Raw genomic sequence first — 19,391 nt, 5'->3', positions numbered from 1 at the left:
AGGCGAGGCCCTCCACAAACACACTTGATGAGCATGAGTCTCAGTCTTTACGGGCCAACTTGTCACAGCACACATGCCACACCAGACCAAGAGCTTGTTCCGAACATTATTACGTTGAGGCACCTGTAATAAAGGCTGAAATGTAGCAGTTATTTGTTCTTCTGCCAGTCGACCTGAAATATACCTATTTGTGCATGTGTTTAAAAAAGTAAGCTCAACTTAGATAACAAACTGAAGATATTGGATAAAAACAAAACATTTACTCTTTTGGCACGATTCATTGTGATGACAAAGTGGTGCAACTATTCTCCACTAATATTTTCCTAGGGGCTTTTTACTCCTTTGCCTCGATTCTTCTCTTTGTTGCAGCATCTCTCTGTTCGCCAAGCTCGTAGCTTGTGTTTGTTGTTTGATTTCCACGACAACACGAGGAACCAGATTTTCGCATCCTTGAATTGGACACTGACCCATAGAGGAGCCACGCTTCACTGGAGGATCTCAGTTTCTTTGCTGACTTTCCACCACCGACAGAATGCAGAACAACAAAAACGTGTCTGCTTTTTCCTTCTGACAGATATGAGTTAGTGAGGGATTTTTGCGTAGCACGTAGCGCTGCTGCGGTGGAGAGGGACGGCAGGTTGGGGGGAAAGTGGGGTCTCAGTGTGTGTGTGTGTGTGTGTGTGTGTGTGTGTGTGTGTGTGTGTGTGTGTGTGTGTGTGTGTGTGTGTGTGTGTGTGTGTGTGTGTGTGTGTGTGTGTGTGTGTGTGTGTGTGTGTGTGTGTGTGTGTGTGTGTGTGTGTGTGTGTGTGTGTGTGTGTGTGTGTGTGTGTGTGTGTGTGTGTGTGTGTGTGTGTGTGTGTGTGTGTGTGTGTGTGTGTGTGTGTGTCACTTCAAAACAAACCCATAAACATTCCAGGATCCTTGGGCAGCTGCAGCTCCAAGCTGAAGTGAAGTCCACAAAGCATAAAAACCATACAAACATACAAACACCTAATTGAATGCTTTTTTGCCTGATTATTTTTTCAAAGCAATTACCTTTTTGGACTTCAATTTCATTCACCTTTTTTACCAATGAACTGCCATTCCCTCCTTCTCCGTCACAACTGTCACAAAAGGTGTTAAAGCCATCACTGCCACACATGCTAAATCATTCAATTGGAGCTTTCTTTACATTCTCCACGCTTCCACATATCCTCTCCTACTTCAGACTGTGTCGGCCGATCTTGTTGCACAGCTGTGAGTCGAGAAGATGCCATCAGAGGTACCGTCGGTGCTCCAGCCGGGGAGAGAATGTGATCCGTGGCTTTCATGTGCTGCTACAAGGTGTTAATGGTCACAAGTGCTCACAGCTGTGTGTGTGTTTGAGACGCTTGATCATAATCACAGTCCCCCACCTTGTTCTCCCCACCAACAGCCCAGACACTCACCGGAGCGGGTGTGTTTTTTGTCACATTGCCTTTAGAAGAAGTCCGACAGGCTGTTTAGTTCACACAGATAATCATGAATTTGGTGGTTTTATTAAAGCTTAAACACGGACCATATCACTTAAGATAAAAAAAAAAGCTTTGTGCAACGTGCATGCTGCCCTCTGTATCTCCTTTGGACAATTCCCCAAGGTCAAAGGTCAATCCACATCTTGAGCCTACGAGATCTTGAGAGCGCACCAGAGCAGCAGCAGTGTCTCTACACAAACAGCGCTGCCTCAATATTGATCCATCGAGAAGCAGCATTTCATTAACTGCAGAATTCCATACAAATTGGGCCGCGTAATAACCAGATGGAATTGGGAAACAGTCTGGGAATGTGCTCCCCCTTTTTTTTCCAGGGTCTGCGACCAGGGAAAACTGGGCCTCTTTCCCAATCTGGTGCCAGGCTTCCCCTTCAGTTTGGATGGAGGTGCATAGCCTTCACTGCTCACAAATCACATGTATCCTATCCAAGTCATTGTCCTTATCTGAAAGAGCCACGACTGTCATTACACGTGATATTTGATCATCTAGAGAGGAGCTCATTTAACATTATACACATCATTGAGCTCAGTGTAACTGCTGCACTGACCTTGGCTGCAACAGCAGTGTCAGCTAGGGATGATGAGACTTTAAAATGATGTGTACTGTTCACTTATATTTGTTGAATTTTTACACATGCTCCAAACTCACACATGGAAAGGAGACAGAAAAGTATCCAAAGGATGTCAGAATTGCATTCAAAATTACTTTAAAGCTTCATATATTCTCAAAACCTATCATTGCTGCTCTTGTTTTCTCAGTTTTAGATTAATTTCTGCTTTTTCACTAGTCACTGTAATGCACGCAAAGCCACTCGCATTAAGAGCCTCCTATTACTTCAGACAGTCTGTCTTCACTTATTCTCCATTATTGTTTCTTTATTCTCTTCAAAACATCCATTGTTTGTGCATTTTTCCACAATCCGTTCCCACCAGAATAATTAATATCACCTTCTGTTGTGATGCCCTAATAATCCTTGTTTGCCATAACTGTTGACATTTCTAGTCAAACATCTCTGCTGTTGTTTACTTCTTTCTAATTTATCTGCGGATCACTTTGAACCGGAGCTTAGCCTCGTCTTTGAAGCCCAGTCTTCATGTCTCAGGTCTGACTCTGATTTAGCAGCAGAGGGTATGGATCAAACTCTGTTACACCAACAAGAAGGCAAGGCTTCTCATTAGGCTGCTCAAATACAAACCCCACATGTAGAGAGTGGATATGTCGGAGCTGGTGAACGAGGCCTAATGTGGAGGAAATAATGGAAAGACTGGTGAAGTGAAAAGACATAAATGAATCAGCTGGATTTCAAGTGGAACTGCGAGGAACTTTGAAAAGATATTACCTCACTTCTTATGGCCCATATATTGCGACTCGCCTCATTTAGAAGACAGCTAGCTCCGGCCCACTTCTTTATCTGAGAACTTCTAGCTTTTAATAGATCTTAGGAGCCTTTACCCATCAGTGATTCATGAAATTGATGTCTCTCTTTGCAGTGATTAATACCTAATGGACGGAGAAAAGCTGAATTCATTAATTATGAAATGGAGAAAATGAGCTCTGCAAATATTACTTTTGATTGATGAGTTCTTGAATAGCAGCCAAGCACACAGCCGCAGTGTGGATTATAAAGCACTCGCTGTTACTGGAAAGTCTCCGCCAGCTCTCTTGGTGATATACACGGAAGTGAGCACAAGTTAAACTGCAATGCACGCTCCATGGGAACATTTCCTCTAACTTTGAAGATACTTTTACCCACATTTGCTAATGTTATCACATTACTGACAGCATTCTTCTTCCCTCTGCAGCGTGCAACTGCAACCTCCACGCTCGGCGCTGTCGGTTCAACATGGAGCTGTACAAGCTGTCGGGGAGGAAGAGCGGCGGGGTCTGCATGAACTGCCGCCACAACACCGCAGGCCGCCACTGCCACTACTGCAAAGAGGGCTTCTACAGAGACATGGCCCGACCCATCTCCCACCGACGGGCCTGCAAAGGTAAAGTCCAACAAAAAACTGTTTTAGAATGCATACTAGTTAAAGGTCCCCTATTTTACTGTTTTTCATTCAGGTCTCAGATATATACAAAACATGTGTCTGAAGCGTTTGGTTCGAAATACCAAGGTGACACTCCCAACGCCCCTCTGCGAGATATTTCGAACACAATGGTGCTCTAGGAGGAGATGCTGGTGATAAGAAGTGGGGGCGGGGGGGTTACCTTGGTTGGTGATTGGCTAATGGTTACACAAGACATCAAATCGTTATGACATCATAAAGTGGCCAAAATCTGATCAGCTCATTTTCAGTTTTTATATAAATGGATCAGGGCAAAAAGTGAGTGAAGCTTTTTTCCCGAAACGTTCAGAATCGGTTTACACAGAGGGGACACATGTTGAGTTTAGTTTATTTATTTTTTTCGAGCATGTAAAACCAAAGAAAATACAAATGAAACAAAAGATGATTCAGACATGATACAGTACTATACAAATGAATGCAATAACAAAACGAAATATTTAATTAATAATTGAATAATCTGTAGTATCATACAAGGGGTCGGAAGACTTATTTAATCCGACCCCTTCTCCCTTTCTTTTTTTTTACATCTTAATATATGTTAACATACATGAATAATTTATATAATCATTCATATAATATATACAGGCAAGTTAGACGAATGGTCTCTATATATTTATATATATATGTAAATACACAAATTCATACAAACACAAATTTATAAATAGAATACAAATTCATAAATAGAATACAAATGTTGATGTATAAAATACATGAAAAAGTTGTTTTTGCATAATAGGTGACCTTTAAAGCGCTACTTCTTTCTCAAAACATTTAATTGTATATCAATTACTTCGTCTTTTAATTCTTGGAGGAAACCTTATTTAATTGTTAAGAAAGAGTCCAAAAGCAGAGGATGACATCTATAATGAATTTCAGTTATTGCTAGGTTAGTAAGGTATATGGTAATAGTAAGGTTTTAGCAAAGAAAAATGCACGTGTTTGGGAAGCAGGAACCATACAACTATGCAAAGAGACCTGGATTATACTGCATCAATTGTGTTAGAGTTTGTCAATGTTCGAGTTGAAGTAGTTTTGCTGTTAAACTCGGCCCACATTTACATACATTTATCTAAAATGTTCTCTGTTTTTGGAGGCAAATGTATAAACACAGCTTTATTCCCAAATTCCAGGTAACATGCTGTAATTAAATAATGTGATCATTTTAGGGGTAAAATATTTCTTTAATGCTTTGAGTTTATTTGTCTGTAATAGATATTTTACAAGTTGGTTTCCATGATATTTTTCTTGGTGCTAATAGCTTCACATTTTTCTACACATCATTTGTCAATCAAGCAGCAACAAAGTTCTATTTTCTCTTCCACTTTCTGTTTATAAGGTTTGCGTGGCACTCCTTTCTTGCTCTATTCATACATGGTGCTGATCAGTGCTTATACAAAACTTAATAGCCAGTTCTTCTTCTGCTGTCAGAAACCAAAAACACAAGAATGTTTCTGGGAAAGAATTACCAACCCTATGTTTATAACTACTAATGGAAAAGTTCTCATGAACAAGAATAACTTTTCTGTTGTATCCATCAGTAATCGAGTGGCAGAAATGAACGGTTATTTATATGAAAATGTCACGGATTATTCATTTAAGGTCAGTTTGACTTTTCTTTTGGCTCAATGCTGTGCTAAATGTTTAGAAAAAGCTCAAACAAAAGCTGATTGAGACGTTCTAACCCCGCTAATACTTCTGTAATCACGTCTGAAAAGTTATGATTAGAGACACGCACTTTTAATAAGAAATATCAGCATGTCTAGCTTGCCATACAAAAGCAAAGAGAAATAAATGTATGATTTGCCCAAAGCCTTTCTGGCTGTCACATAACATGTTTCTCTCCGCCACACACACCACATAATGTAATCACTTGACCAAGGCATTTCTCTTGGACACATATCTTTTACCACTTTATTATTTCACAGTTGCAGTGAATATCTTTTAGGCTGATATTTTACTGGAAGCCTTACTGGACTCATTGCTAAAATAACACCAGTTCCCTTTACGTGTTGTTCAGGCAAGTATTCAAATCAATAGCGGAGAGAAAGTGTTTCTTGTCCTTTTGATCCTGAAGAAGGTAAAGAATGACTTCCAGATAATAAAAAAATTGCATCAGACAGAGCTGCCAACGCTCATAGCCGTGAAGATCTTTTGGTTAAAATGTCATGCCGAAAATCTCCCGCTGGCCGCCGCTCAGTTTTCCTTCTGCAGCCGACCCAAGCTGAAACCAAACACCAGGAGGTTAGAAATGGCACGATATCACGGCACACTTGCCCATGTCAGTTGCGCTAAGATGCCGAGCCATACATCATATAATGGCAATACTTCACAGCGACTTGGTCACATTCCTTAAAACTGAAGTAATTCGACCTGCTGCTGCACCAAAGCGCTGACAGAAGGAGATCTGACAGGAGATCAGTCCTGAGATGTGTGTCCACGTGTGCAAATTGTTTCCTGATCTTCCATTTCCTGCAATATCTTGCTTTGTGATGTTCTCTCACACACACACACACACACACACACACACACACACACACACACACACACACACACACACACACACACACACACACACACACACACACACACACACACACACACACACACACACACACACACACACACACACACACACACACACACACACACACAAACCCCCCTGACAGTGCAATTTGTCCTTATCAAAGCTCACGATCAGGTGGTAAACAGTTTATCTCCCCCCCCTCTCAAAGGCCCCAGATGTGACGGAAATGAAAGTTAACGTCCGAAAAGCCTCCGCTGAGCGTCTGGCTCCATGATTGATCGGAGCAATTCCACAGCCTTCTAGGAGCTGTCATTTTGCTTCAAATCAGGCCTTGTTCACGTATTTGATCTCCATCTCCCATGATTTTATATAACCGCCATCTTCTCTTCCTCCAGAACTCCAATTTATCTCACTCGGAGCCTTCAAACCTTTGTCTTTTTCTTTTACCGCAGAGTCCCTGATGTGTGCCCTCCTCCGTGTTTTAGGGTCAAGAAAGAGGTCAGAGGTGCGGTGCGGCTGAGCAATAAAATACAGGTGTTTTTCTAAAAGGCGAGACAGGAGTGGGGGCCGCGCAGGCTCTGAGATGACAAACAGGCCGTGTCTGTTTCTAATGAGACGTGTTCTGTGGACGGGTGTCTATACACACTCTGTGGAGTATATGAGGAGGTGTAACTGCCTCCATCACCACCCACACACAGAAAGCTGCAGGGTGCCAGCTCTCCCGTTCAAATGCCCAGGAACCAGCCTCTCCACGGGCCCTTTACAGTGTCACGAGCATTAGCAGTCAGCAAAATGAAAGAAACATGGCAATCCCCACATGGCCTGGCTGCAGTATATGAGCTCCTCAAAAGTACAAGGTTTTTATGTGAGTCCAAGCCGTACAGCTGTTATCCGTTTGACCACAAGGAGCATTGGTAAAAGCCATTAAAAAAACGAGGCCAAGGTCCATTTGAAGCAGCACGGGCCAACATAAACCACATTGGCAGTTTGTCATATTATGTCGAATATCTTTTTAAAGCAGGGCATGAGGATCTAGAAAACACTCCGAACAGAAAGTGTTACACAACCTAACCTTAGGGTCATTTTAGGTTAGGAATATGGTACCTGGCCTATAGCAGCATAAACATTTTTCTTTTTGAACAATTTTGAAATTTGTATGTATTTTCACAGTTAAAAAGCCACGAAACATATCTTACTGATACAAATATCCAACAAAGGGCACCAATAACACCCCTATTGGAATGTGCAATGCTACTGTCAATAACAGCAGACAAAAAGCAGTCCTCAACAGTGCTTTATCCCATATGCACGCACAGGCACAGAGCAACGCGAATCAGTTAAACTGAGCCTGTCAAAGGACTACAAATCCCTACGCACTGCCTGTCACGTCTAGCAGTCGCAAAGGCTTGAAAAGTCATCAACCTCTGAGGACGCTTTTTACTGCTTCTAAACTGGCCCGAGCCCCTGCACATAAAAACTTCAGAAAAGCAGTTCAAGGAGGAGATCTGGGGGGTGGAGATTGACACCAGCACCCCCGTCCTCATCCTGCCTCTTACAGCCCGTTCAGATCTGGCACTTGCTGGCTGTTTACAGAACAATGTGCACGGACAATAAACAACGATGTCTTAACAGCCTATGATTGTTTAGACGGCAAGTGAGAACTCCTAACATTACTCACATCTTGTTCGTAGTCAGAGGATTGAGTTGATAGCTTGTGCTGTTCCTCATCATGTGTCTGCAGGCATGACAGACCGACTACAGACTCCTATCAGATGAAATAACGGGGGGGTTAGTCTCCCACATGGGCTTTGGACAAATTATTTAACAGAAAATGAGAGGGGAACAAACTACAGGAATGACAGATTAGTAGTTCATAAAATGCCAGAAAATTGATATGTTTATCAGTGTTTCCAAGAGAAGTAAAGAAACCAGAAAGTATTCACATTGAGTAAGCTCAAATCTGTTAACACAATGTACTCTGAGATTAGTACCTGTTAACAGCTCTTGTGGATGAGATTATGTGGTTGACACAGAGCATCAGACACACAGCAGGGGGACTCTTGTTGATTTGACCTCTGACATCCTGCCAGATGCAGATGTGTATTCCCTTTAAGTCAGACAGGAACTCTTACCAAGTGCCATCGAAGCTTGAGTTTCCCCAAAGCTTGAGTTTTGCACGGACGTTGAAGCATCAGATTTACGTCTCTGTGCACAGCTTCAAACGGAGCGCAGGCACTCTGACACCTGTGGACCGCTTGGCCTTGCCGGAAAAAAAGGCAAACGTGTTTCTGAAGATCTGAGCCGCCGTTAATCCCCTTCCCACCCCACCCCGCAGCCAGACACACACGATCACTCCTGGGTCAGTTTCAGCCATTTAAACCCTCCCTTTGCCCAGTCAACAGGTGGTAGGGTCTTTAGCCTCTCCTCTGTTGTAGCAGCGAAAAATGTTCCGGCACAAATAAACACATTCACAGTTCCATCCAGTGGTGGGAAGAAAAAGCGTGACATGTTAGCAGCTGCTTTCCTCTGGCAAGCCCTGTAACAAACTGTTGGGTTACAGGGTTTTTCCCCAAAGTGTAATTTTGGCCTTTCTTGTCTTTTTCTTGATACGTTTGGACAATTAAAGCTATCGTGTTACGTTTGAGTCACTCTCTTCATTCATTTTGCACTAGCCTGCGCCTGTTTTCCAAACACTCACATTGCAAACAAGGCAGAATGTTCCCCTTGCATTTCCTGCTTTGTTTTATTTCTGGCAGCACGTCGGTAGATAAGATATGAGAGGATACTTTTCTGTACTCTGACTTGTTTTGTTTTGCACAGAAAGTGTCACATTCGAAGTGAAACTAATCAGTCACACCCCTGCAGACCACTCGGCGAGATGTAAAAGTCTTACATTTGTTTTGATATGTCACTGATGTGTTTGTCTGGCTGGACTGCTGTGAAATGTTAAGTATGCGTTTATTACTCAAAGAACAAATGTGTGTTTTATTTAGTGGAGTCGGAGTAGACACAGTTTGGTTAGAGTCACTGTTGTTTACGCTGCTCAGCACACCAGAGGCTCTGTTTGGACTACACTGACACGCTGTCTCTATCCCCGTTCCTCTCAGATCCTCCACTTCACATTTCACTCTCCAATGTGTTGCTTCATCCCATCTATCATCTAGTAAAGCTCTCTTAGGCTTCACCAACACGCCAGCTCTTTTATTTAACACCTCTTTAAATCAAAAAAACCTCACCTTGCTCAAGGGGAATTTAATAAATTGCCCAGAGCCAGCAAAAGTCATAAAATGCGAGGTGACCGGAGCATTTTTTGTTGCTGTTGGCTTTCGCTGGGCATCGACTGAACTTTTGGGAAGTGATGAACGGCAGCATGTGTCACCTGGCAGGAACCAGACAGCGGTTAGGGAGCGGAAATGAGCAGAGAGGAGAGAGGAGGGCACAGTGATCTCCTCTCAGTCTCCTGACAATTTCAAACACGCTTTTTTTTTTATGAATTTCTCTTTTCGCATAAACAAACAAATGTTCACAGTTTCAAGGAACCCAAAGCATCGAAACAGACGCTGAAGCCCTGAACCAAACATTTAGCCATACCGCTTATCTGTTGTCTGCTGCAAAATCAATAGAGACAACATTTAAAGCAATGCTTCAAACTTTGTGTCACCTTGGAAGAAAATGTTTTTGTTGCCAATTTTGGGCCTAAGTATTCCTTTTTACCCAGTAACATGCATATCTTCTTTCATAACCGAGAAATAGTCATAAAAGTGAGTCATTTTGTTCAAATGTTTAAAAAAAATGTTCTCTCTCCCTTCCTTCTTGTATCACACCCCCTCTCTCCCTCTCTTCCTCACACCTGCCCCCCCCACCCCCACCCCAGCCTGTGACTGCCACCCTGTGGGCGCAGCCGGCAAGACGTGCAACCAGACCACCGGCCAGTGCCCCTGCAAGGACGGCGTCACCGGCATCACCTGCAACCGCTGCGCCAAGGGCTACCAGCAGAGCCGCTCGCCTGTGGCCCCCTGCATCAGTGAGTGACTCACACACACACACACATGCACACACACATGCACACACACGCACACACACATACTGCATTCAGCTTCGTAATTTAATCATCTCGGCAGTGAGTCAATGCATAAAACTGCAAAACACTGGCACACCCCTTTTTAAAGAACATAACAGAAGAGGCATAATGGATTGTTACAAAAGAGTAGAGAGATACGCACAAAGCAGAACATACTCAAAGCAGTAAGATTACAGATCATAATTGAAAGCACACGTCCCTGTAGCCGAAAGTCATTCTGGCTTCATGAAAGGCACACCCAACCCACACAATCCCTGTATATACAGTACACTGTGGGTTAGCATAGCCACTGAAATGCTCTAATGTCATTTAGAGCAGCCCAAAACATGTGTGCAACGGGCCTAGAGACAAAGTCAGATCTTTGTGGAGAGCTGGTAGTGTGAGAACTCATGAGTTGGTCATTGCTGTTTCACTTGCTGTCGATGATATAGTGTGTGTAGTTTGCATGTCAACTACATCAGCTTTTTAATTTCCTGTGACAAACGCGAATGTGTGCGTGTGGGGGTTATGAAATTTGCCAGTGGCCCGGCACATGCGGGCATGTGTAATCGAGGGCAACTTTCCACCACACTGTGTGCCAGGCGGTACGGGCACAGGCTGCACACACTCACAAGAAAAAGCTCCACCAAAGCAAAGCGCCTCACCAATCTCCGCCACACTGTGCCACATGCTGCCGTGCTGCTTCTCTCACATGCCGCTCCAGAGCAGATGGCGTACGGGCGAGAAGACGAAAACAACTGTGGTCATGCATGGCAGACCCCACTCAGCTGAGTGCCACTGAACCATCCCAGTGAGAACAAGAAGAATTGTGTATGTGCGTTTTAAGTACATGCGCACATTTGAATCCATTACGAATAGAGTTAATGACAACTGTGTGTGTCAATATGGCGTCACGGTGGGCAATCTTACTTCCTTTGAGGCTCCCGGACCCCAAGACAGAAGACAAGCCCATTAAGCAGCCAATTAGTATGATGGCAGCAACCCTCATCTGAATGATCCTTTCATCATCTGTCTGTCTTCACAAGATGTGGCCATGGGGGCACGCGGACTCAAAGTGGCTTCTAGCAGCTGCGCCTGCCTTCACAAAGCTCTGTGCCCTTGTTTGTTTTTGTTGGCGGGGTGTCCATAATTTCAGCGAGACAACTGCTGCTTTTCCCTCAAAACAGCTTTCCAACAAACCCCCCCCCTCCTCCTGCCAACACACTCCCACTCGCTTGGTTCAAACCTTCAACCTCCAAATCCAATCAAAAGCAGATCCTCTGGGTGGACGCTAAGCCGGCGTTCCAGTAACTCTGTTTACGGTAAAAGCAGAGGGCCCGTTGTTAGCATTAGCATTTGTATTGGAAAGTTGCATACGATTAAAATTGAAGTCCTGGAGGAATTCCACAAGGCACTTCTGAGAGGAGCCAGCGGGCACAGCGAGGGCGGGCTGCATCTGTCTCAAGACGATCCAACCAAAATTGCCCCCTTGCCATCCGTCCATCTGTCTTGTATGGAGATTACATAGCTGTGTTAACCCCACATCTGTTAGGGGAGGACGAGACTAATCTAGTGCAGCCACCTTTCTATTTCAACCTCAAAGAATCAACCCCTGCCTCAGATGTGTGCCGACTTTGAATGGATTGACTTCTCCAAACTGGATTACTGGGAGAATTTGTGATGCATCCTCTGAGTTTGGCTCTTAAACTTACATTTGCTCCTCTGATCTCCATTAGTTCTTCCACTTTCTCTGGATTTTCAAACATATTCTTTAAAAATGACATGTGGAATGCATGGTTTATTTAAGCCTGTTTTCCCTCTCACCACCAATAAGTATCCCCGTCAGTCTGCCAGTGTTTATCTGGCATGTCTATCTGCACTGTCCCGTGTGTTTTCATGCATGTAGTTGTCACAATACAATCCTACTGTATGACAACCTCGGTATTTAGTCCTGTTGACCTTGGTAAACTCATACACCTTGTACTTCTTCTCAACACTCATTTCTCCCTATTTTGTGGGCTTATTGATATTTTCAAAAAGGTTTTCCATGCCAACACTTCGGAGCAACTTGTTAATGATTTCAGTTTGACTTCTTTAATCACACATGCACTTTAAAGCAGGCATTGAGCAGAATCTAAACGACCCTACTTGAAAGGCATGAATGTACATTTAAGCAGCAAAATAACTTTGTGTTTCTTTTGTGTGTGTGTTTCAGAAATCCCGGTGGTCAACCCCACAGTTGTGGTGAGCAGCACAGAGGAACCAGCAGGTTAGTATTCGCTCTCTGCACCTCGCCCATGTGCACCACTGCTTTATGAGAGGAACAAAAACATATTTTTTTTATATTTCTGGAACCGAGTTTTAAGGTGTGGAATAAATATTAATGAAGGGTGGGTCTCTGCTTTTGAAGTTCGGCAAAGAGAACGAGTGCACTGGGACCTGCAGACTTTTTCCATTGTCTTAAAATCCTGTGTCCTTGGCACAGTTTCCCCCAAAACCGCTAACCTCAAGTTAGTGGAGCCTCGCTGTGCTCTCTCTGTAACTGCAGCTAAAAGCCAAGGCCGCTAGATAGGCAGCAGAGGTGATTAGTTAAAGTTTAGCTGGGAGATATATTGGAAGAGGGAGTTTTGAGGCGTCAAAAAGTGTTGGCAAGAGGCTGGGGGGAAATTTGTTCAGTCTCTCCCTTGAACTGTCCAATTTGCGCTCCGGTCAATTACCCTGCCCTTATTTTTCCTTCTGTGGCTATTTGATTTGAAGGGTGGTGTTGATTTGGAAATGTTGATTCATTAGTGAGATAATAAAATATATCATCACTCAGGCTGTAGATCATCTAACACACACACACACACACACACACACACACACACACACACACACACACACACACACACACACACACACACACACACACACACACACACACACACACACACACACACACACACACACACACCCGCATACACACACACTTTACAGCATCAGCATGTAATTTTATTATTCTTGTATCCTCTCTCTTCTCAAAAGTTTATTTTGTCAGTAGATCTCTGCTCATAATACTCTTAACTTCCTACATTTCATATACAGTTTGAGTTATAGAGTAATGAGGTCTATAATGGCTGATACAAACTTAAATTTACTGGAAAATATTGAAGTTGAATGGCAAACTTGGTCACAGTCGCTGCACATTACATAGGCCTATATTATAAAGAGAAAACCCTATTAAATTGATATATACTGAACACTAGTTGGACAGTCCAGAAAATATGCCTATTTTACTACTGCCAAGAGTTGAATGTGAGTATTTTTACCCTTCTCATGTGCATAAATAAATATAAAAAATTGGCTTATTTAAATGAGCTTGAATCAGTTAAACACAAAGACTGGAAACAGGAAAAACCCAGGAGGAGAACCTTGATAGGCGAGCAGTTACAGCACATGCAATACAACCACAGCGTTTAATAATACTATATTTCAATAATAACTTTTTATATAATATTTTCAGATTTTTTTTTATCAGCGTCAACCCTACGAACTTATACCATTTTGATGGTAATAGGCCCCGTACAATGTGACCTCACAAAATGCATTTTTGGCCATAACTGAAGAATTGACATGTTAAAAATGACTATTTTACCTACACATCTAATAGGACAGATTATGAAGCGATAACACACATCAATGTAAGCTGCACTACTGTGTGTCAGAGGCATACTGTGAGGAATTCATTCTAGTTTCTTATTTTAGACTTCTCACATTCTGTTTCCGCTCATTGTTTGGGCCTTTGAACTTTTTCAAAAAAACATACACAGTCTTTTCTTGTGTGTACTTCTTCCCTGGGAAAATGTTTCAGGGTCCTCAAACACAAGAGTTCTTGATCACCGATTCACCTCAGGTGCCACCAAACACCCCAGAGCATTTCCCCCAATCCTTGTCCAAACCCAAGGCCCCAAAAAAGTTTTTGTGTTAGGGGCGGTGGGTGCAATTTGTCCTTGTCATGGCACAGTGAGAGGGGCTGAAGGGAACGAGGGCATCGAGAGCCCCACAGCCAATAGTGAGTGTTTTCAGTGGGCCGGTCTTCTGGGTCAGCGGGCGATTCACCGAGTGCTTTTCCAGGTGAACGGCCAGCAGTAAGTGGCTCTTCATTCATGGGAAAACACACACTGTCTCCCAGCCACTGATACCTTCAGGCAAGCCACTGTATAACATTGGCAGTGCACTAATGAAATCCATGCACAACTCATACAAATGCATGCCTGTCACAGTTGCATGCACACTTACATGATAATGATCTGCACATGAAACCACACGCTCACTTATAATGAAAAATACACTAAGCATGCTATGATATTTAACATCATCTATTTAAAGTATGTGAGTATCACAAATCCATCCACACCTACACCTCTGAACCCGTCCACATCTACACCTCCAATCATCGTTTTTTTTTTAAAGCCACCCTGTTTCGGAGTTATTGGAAGCTGCCATCTGCTCTCTCTTTCTCCCTTTCCTTCCTTGTCTCTCCTCTCTCTCTGGCTAATAAAATCTCCAGCACTCTGATATACAGCCAAGCCTCCTGGACATTTTTATGGGCTCCTTGGTCCCCTGTTTCTTTCTCCTGCTGCACTCCTTCCATTGCTCCATCCGTCCTTCCCCCCCCAGAAAATGAACGATGAAACACCCCGACTCTCATGCAACCCCAAAAATGTAATTCCTCTCTCTCACGGCTGCTTTTTTTTTCTAATTGGGGCATTTCACTTTAAGCTATTTTATTTGGTTTGCTTTGGGAAGCAACATGACTGAATGGTTTTCCTCTTGAAGGCAATGAGCGGCCTGACCGCAGATACCAGTCCAGCATGTGGTTTTTCAGTTGTATGCCCCCACATTCCCAGCCAGCAGAATGGTCAGGTTTTTTGTACCCCTTAATCTGACAAAAAGCATGTTGACTATCTTGGCAATTGTTTTAATATTTGTGTGTCCTCCTCATAGTTTTGCAATTGAAATAAATGGGTCTAATGTTCTACGGTTCATAAAACCTAATGTCATGTGCAGTAAAGCCTGGCTAATGATTAAAAGGGTCCATTTCTTTTTCTTGTCACATCTCCAGTAGCAGTAGTTACCATGAGCACAATTTAAAAACACTTGTTATTGATTTCTAACAATAACATCTGCTTTTTAAAGTTCATTAAGTTTGGCCTGTCTTATTAGTTCTGCATGCTCTTTGCTTTAAGCTCATGGAAAATGCATTTCGAGATCACAGAGAAGTAAAGCTTGACGATGACAAAATTAATATTTCAAGATTGCTTGAAAAAAACATGGGAAAAGATGCATGCATATGATCTTTCTGACTAAACCTTTCTCCAACTTTCTTGGTCTAAAGGAAAGGTTGTCATTTGTTATTCAGGTAGAAAGTAAACTTCGGCCAACTTGTAAAATAATGTGAAGTAGTAGCTTCCTGACCTTGGCTTGCCTGAAAAATCTGAGCGTTACTGTTTCCACTGCAGTTTCCATATTCACGTGACGGTTAAAAGAAGTGTCAACCTCAAAAAGATGCTTGACAACCAAACCAAGGCTGTTTTAAGACAGTCAAGAAAAAGATCGGAGATAGTTCCCTGAGCCAAGAGGTCTATTTTAACTGTCACGATGGTAATTACAATACCTCATCACGGCGGCTCCTCCCTGATTGGTCAGTGGAGGTCATCTGTCCGGTGTGTGGTCTCTGTCGTCACGCTGGCAGCCAAGGTCTATTCACATGCATCCAACCATGACCTGCCTCCACCACGCTCTGTCTTTTCTCAGACCCCCGAAAACCTGTCAAACCGAACACTTTACTACTCTGGTGTGTTTCTCAATTTGTGTCCCGGCACCGGCTGCTGCAGCAGTTTGATGTGTGATTCGTCAGAAGTTTTATTTTAGCACACAACAACCAAACCAAGCTCAACGATATCCAACCTTTAGCCCTGTCAGTGAATATATATTATTGTGACGGCAAGTTGGGATAAAAGCGTGCTCGAGTCAAGTAGACATTTAATCCAAAAAGTAGCTTGTTTACATCCGGTGCAAATGATTTTGTGTTTTCATAGTAATAATGCATTCTAAGTTTCTTACTATATTAACTGTGTACAGAATGCCACTGTACATTTTCAATGCGTTTGCGGAACTGTTTATTTTCTACAATAAATCTAACAGCTAGCCAAAAAAGTTCAGTTCAGAAAATATTGCTTGTGACTCAAACTTTATACTCAAGGAGATTAAGGCTACGGTCGCATATAATATAATACTGTGCAGAATTTTACGGAATGACAAAGTACTGTAAGAAGTGTAATGGTAATATAACAGTGGTATGAAATACAGTAATTACTATATCCTTTTTGTTAAAATACTGTTAATTTGACAATAATCTTCTTACAGTGCACATAATGTGTTTATTTCACAAACTTGGCGTGAGTCCATGTGAAAGCCACCTGGTGATTTGTTTTGTTATAACTGTATTGTTTCTTGGTGGTTTCACAGCACGTAACAGTTTACAGTGTTTTTTCAAACTAACTTTACACATGTGCTGATGCTGCTACAAAAGCATCACATAATGCTTTTTGACAGCCAACCTTATGACAACGATTCCAATTTCAAGTGTGTAAGTGTCCCATTATGTGTGTAATTTGAGTGTCAGTAAGTATTCTTACAGCCTGCTGGAGTAAATATGTTTTGTCCTTGTCTTTTTTCAGATTGTGAGTCGTATTGTAAACCAGTGAAGGGCAACCTGAAGATCAACATGAAGAAATATTGCAAAAAGGATTATGGTAAGAACATGTAATTTAACACAGCTTCATAATCAAGAGACATACTGTGTTGGGACTGTTGACCTGAGGGTGTCTTTTATGAATGTGTCCTCAGCGGTGCAGGTGAACGTGCTGGACATGGAGACGGTCGGGGACTGGGCCAAGTTCTCAGTTAACCTGGTGTCTGTGTACAAGAGCCGCGGGGAGCCCCTGAAGCGAGGCGACAACATCCTGTGGGTCCACATGAAGGACCTGGCCTGCAAGTGTCCCAAGATCCAGATGAGCAAACGGTTCTTGGTGATGGGCGGCAGCGATGGCGGGACGGGCACAGGGACGGGTCCCGGGGTCGGGCCCGGGGGCGGGGCCGCCAGTCCAGGGGGGGAGCGCATTGGCCTAATGGCTGATAAGAACAGCCTGGTGATCCAGTGGAGGGACGTTTGGACGAGACGCCTGAGGAAGTTCCAGCGCAAAGAGAAGAAGGGGAAGTGCAGCAAAGCGTGATGAGACAGAAGTGTTCATCCCTACCTCCATCACCCACCTTCATGAACCCTTACCCAGCAACTCTGTCTCCTCCCCCGTCTCCCATCATCACGGGAACACTGCACATTAGAAAGACTGCATGTACCCTTCCTGTTTTTAAGGACCACGTTTTGTGTATATTGTATAATTATTTTCCTTTTTATTTTTCAAGGTTTGTCTTTGTTGTGTCTTTGTTTTGTCTAATTGGTTTGCCTTCAAAAGGGACCATTAAAAAGGGTATGAAGTGTAGACAAAAACAGACGCTATTCTCTCCCTCGACGACGACAGCGGAAATGTCCACTCGTCCCCCGACGACGACCCTCTGACCCTCAGCCTCCGCTTCCTGTCAAGACCCGACTGTCTCCTGCCACTTTGTTTGACGTATGAAAATACCACATTTCACACTCTGAGGATTTTATCCAACAGTGTTTGTCACTGACTGATCTCAGCAACAAAACAGGCTGCATATCCTCAGCTTGGCCTCCTCACGTTTCATTGTTGGAACAACTCGGATCACTTCGAGCTGGATCACCTGACAACCTTCCAACGTTTTGCTGTTAAAATGTTAGACCTACTTGCTAAAGGTCTCTGCAGTAACTTCTACAGACTGTAACTATGAAACTGTTCTCCCGCGAGGAACCAAGGACTCCCTTTGCAGGGACGTTTTCCCACAGCAAACCTCAGTCGCACCACCACTGCTGCTGCAACCAGACAGCCCTCACAGATCGAACTGCTCGTGTAGGCTCTTGTATCTGCAAGTATTCAACGCCACAGCTCATAGTAGAGTTTATATTCTTCGTGTGGCTACTTGTATCTCATCCATCCATATCACAGCCATATCCTTGTTTGAGATATATCCTTTTGTTTCATTTAAGCAGAACAAACCCTGTTTGCATGTGTGAGTCACATTCCAGGCCTCCGGGGCTGTGCCTCTTCACCACTAGTCCTTCTCATGAGTGGTTTATAAAGTCATGCATCACCATCATGACTCATGGCTTGTCACATTTTTCTGGAAGAAAGATTAAGCGGTGTGGACAAATGGCTGGAATTTCAGAACAATCCCAATATTTCCAAGGAGACTTTTTCTTTGCTTTATGGATCTGCTCGGTAGTGGCCTTCCAGATGTTGTTGTGTAACCATTGTCATTTATTTGTATTTAAATGTCTGAACATTTGGACTGGCAGGCTCTTGTTTGCCGAAATAAGAGATTGAAACGAGAGTTCCTTTTCATGCAGTAAAAAGAAAACAAAGTTGGATAAACAACATAATCGTGTTTTTCTCTAGTGTATTTTGACAAAATGAATGAGGCTGGAAAGGTTTTAGTGCTCACTGATTGTATTATGACATGTGAGGATCATATTTCATTCCTCATGTGCTTTGTTATGTTTGCATGTTTGTGGTTTTTGCTGGTCCATCAAAACCTTACAGTGAGCCGAGCAAGAACTAAACTAAAAATGAGCATCCAAAGGAAAACTTCCCAAGTCATCTTCCCCCCACTTGCCTACCCTTACACAGTCCCTGTCATCCTTTGCCAAATAAGCGTAGTCAGCTTTTAAATTCAATTAAGAGGCTATAGATGTCAGGACCAACGAAAACCACAGAGAGACCGTCTGGTTGCTCTCAAGCTTTTTATCTGCCTTTTGCTGTTATTTCATTTTGTAAAACGCATTAGAATTTATTTAAATAGAGTACAAGATAAACACCGTTTTGAGGGGCACATCAAGCTAGCGTAGCAGTGAGTGTGCGGACAGGCCTGTCATGCTAGAGAGTGGTTACGCTCCTCTGGCTGCGGCCGTATGTTTGGTTTGTGATTCTTCCAAAAGTGTCTCTTCTCTCTTCTGGGTCAGCCCCCCAAACTTTTTTTTTTTTTAAAACCCATTTTGCATGTTGTGTATTCAGTGTTTCAGATAAGTGACAGCGCAGAACGAGGCT

At 43.0% G+C, this 19,391-nt stretch overlaps 1 protein-coding gene across 2 annotated transcripts in view; it reads left to right on the top strand.

The window, feature by feature from the left end:
- ntn2 (netrin 2) overlaps window positions 1-18,727 on the top strand; it is a 40,708-nt gene extending 21,981 nt beyond the window's left edge. For both annotated transcript variants that reach the window (XM_079658039.1, XM_079658038.1), the window contains exons 3-7: window positions 3,314-3,502; window positions 9,979-10,128; window positions 12,380-12,433; window positions 16,887-16,961; window positions 17,056-18,727. In XM_079658039.1, coding sequence (XP_079514165.1) covers window positions 3,314-3,502; window positions 9,979-10,128; window positions 12,380-12,433; window positions 16,887-16,961; window positions 17,056-17,441 — 854 coding nt within the window. In that variant the 3' untranslated portion in view covers window positions 17,442-18,727. The remainder of the gene's footprint in view (window positions 1-3,313; window positions 3,503-9,978; window positions 10,129-12,379; window positions 12,434-16,886; window positions 16,962-17,055) is intronic.
- Window positions 18,728-19,391: the final 664 nt, after the last annotated feature.

The sequence above is a fragment of the Notothenia rossii genome, assembly GCF_949606895.1.
Source record: "Notothenia rossii genome assembly, chromosome: 11".
NCBI lineage: Eukaryota > Metazoa > Chordata > Actinopteri > Perciformes > Nototheniidae > Notothenia > Notothenia rossii.
The sequence above is the reverse complement of the archived record's forward strand: the minus strand, read 5'-3'. Positions and strand labels throughout refer to the sequence as shown.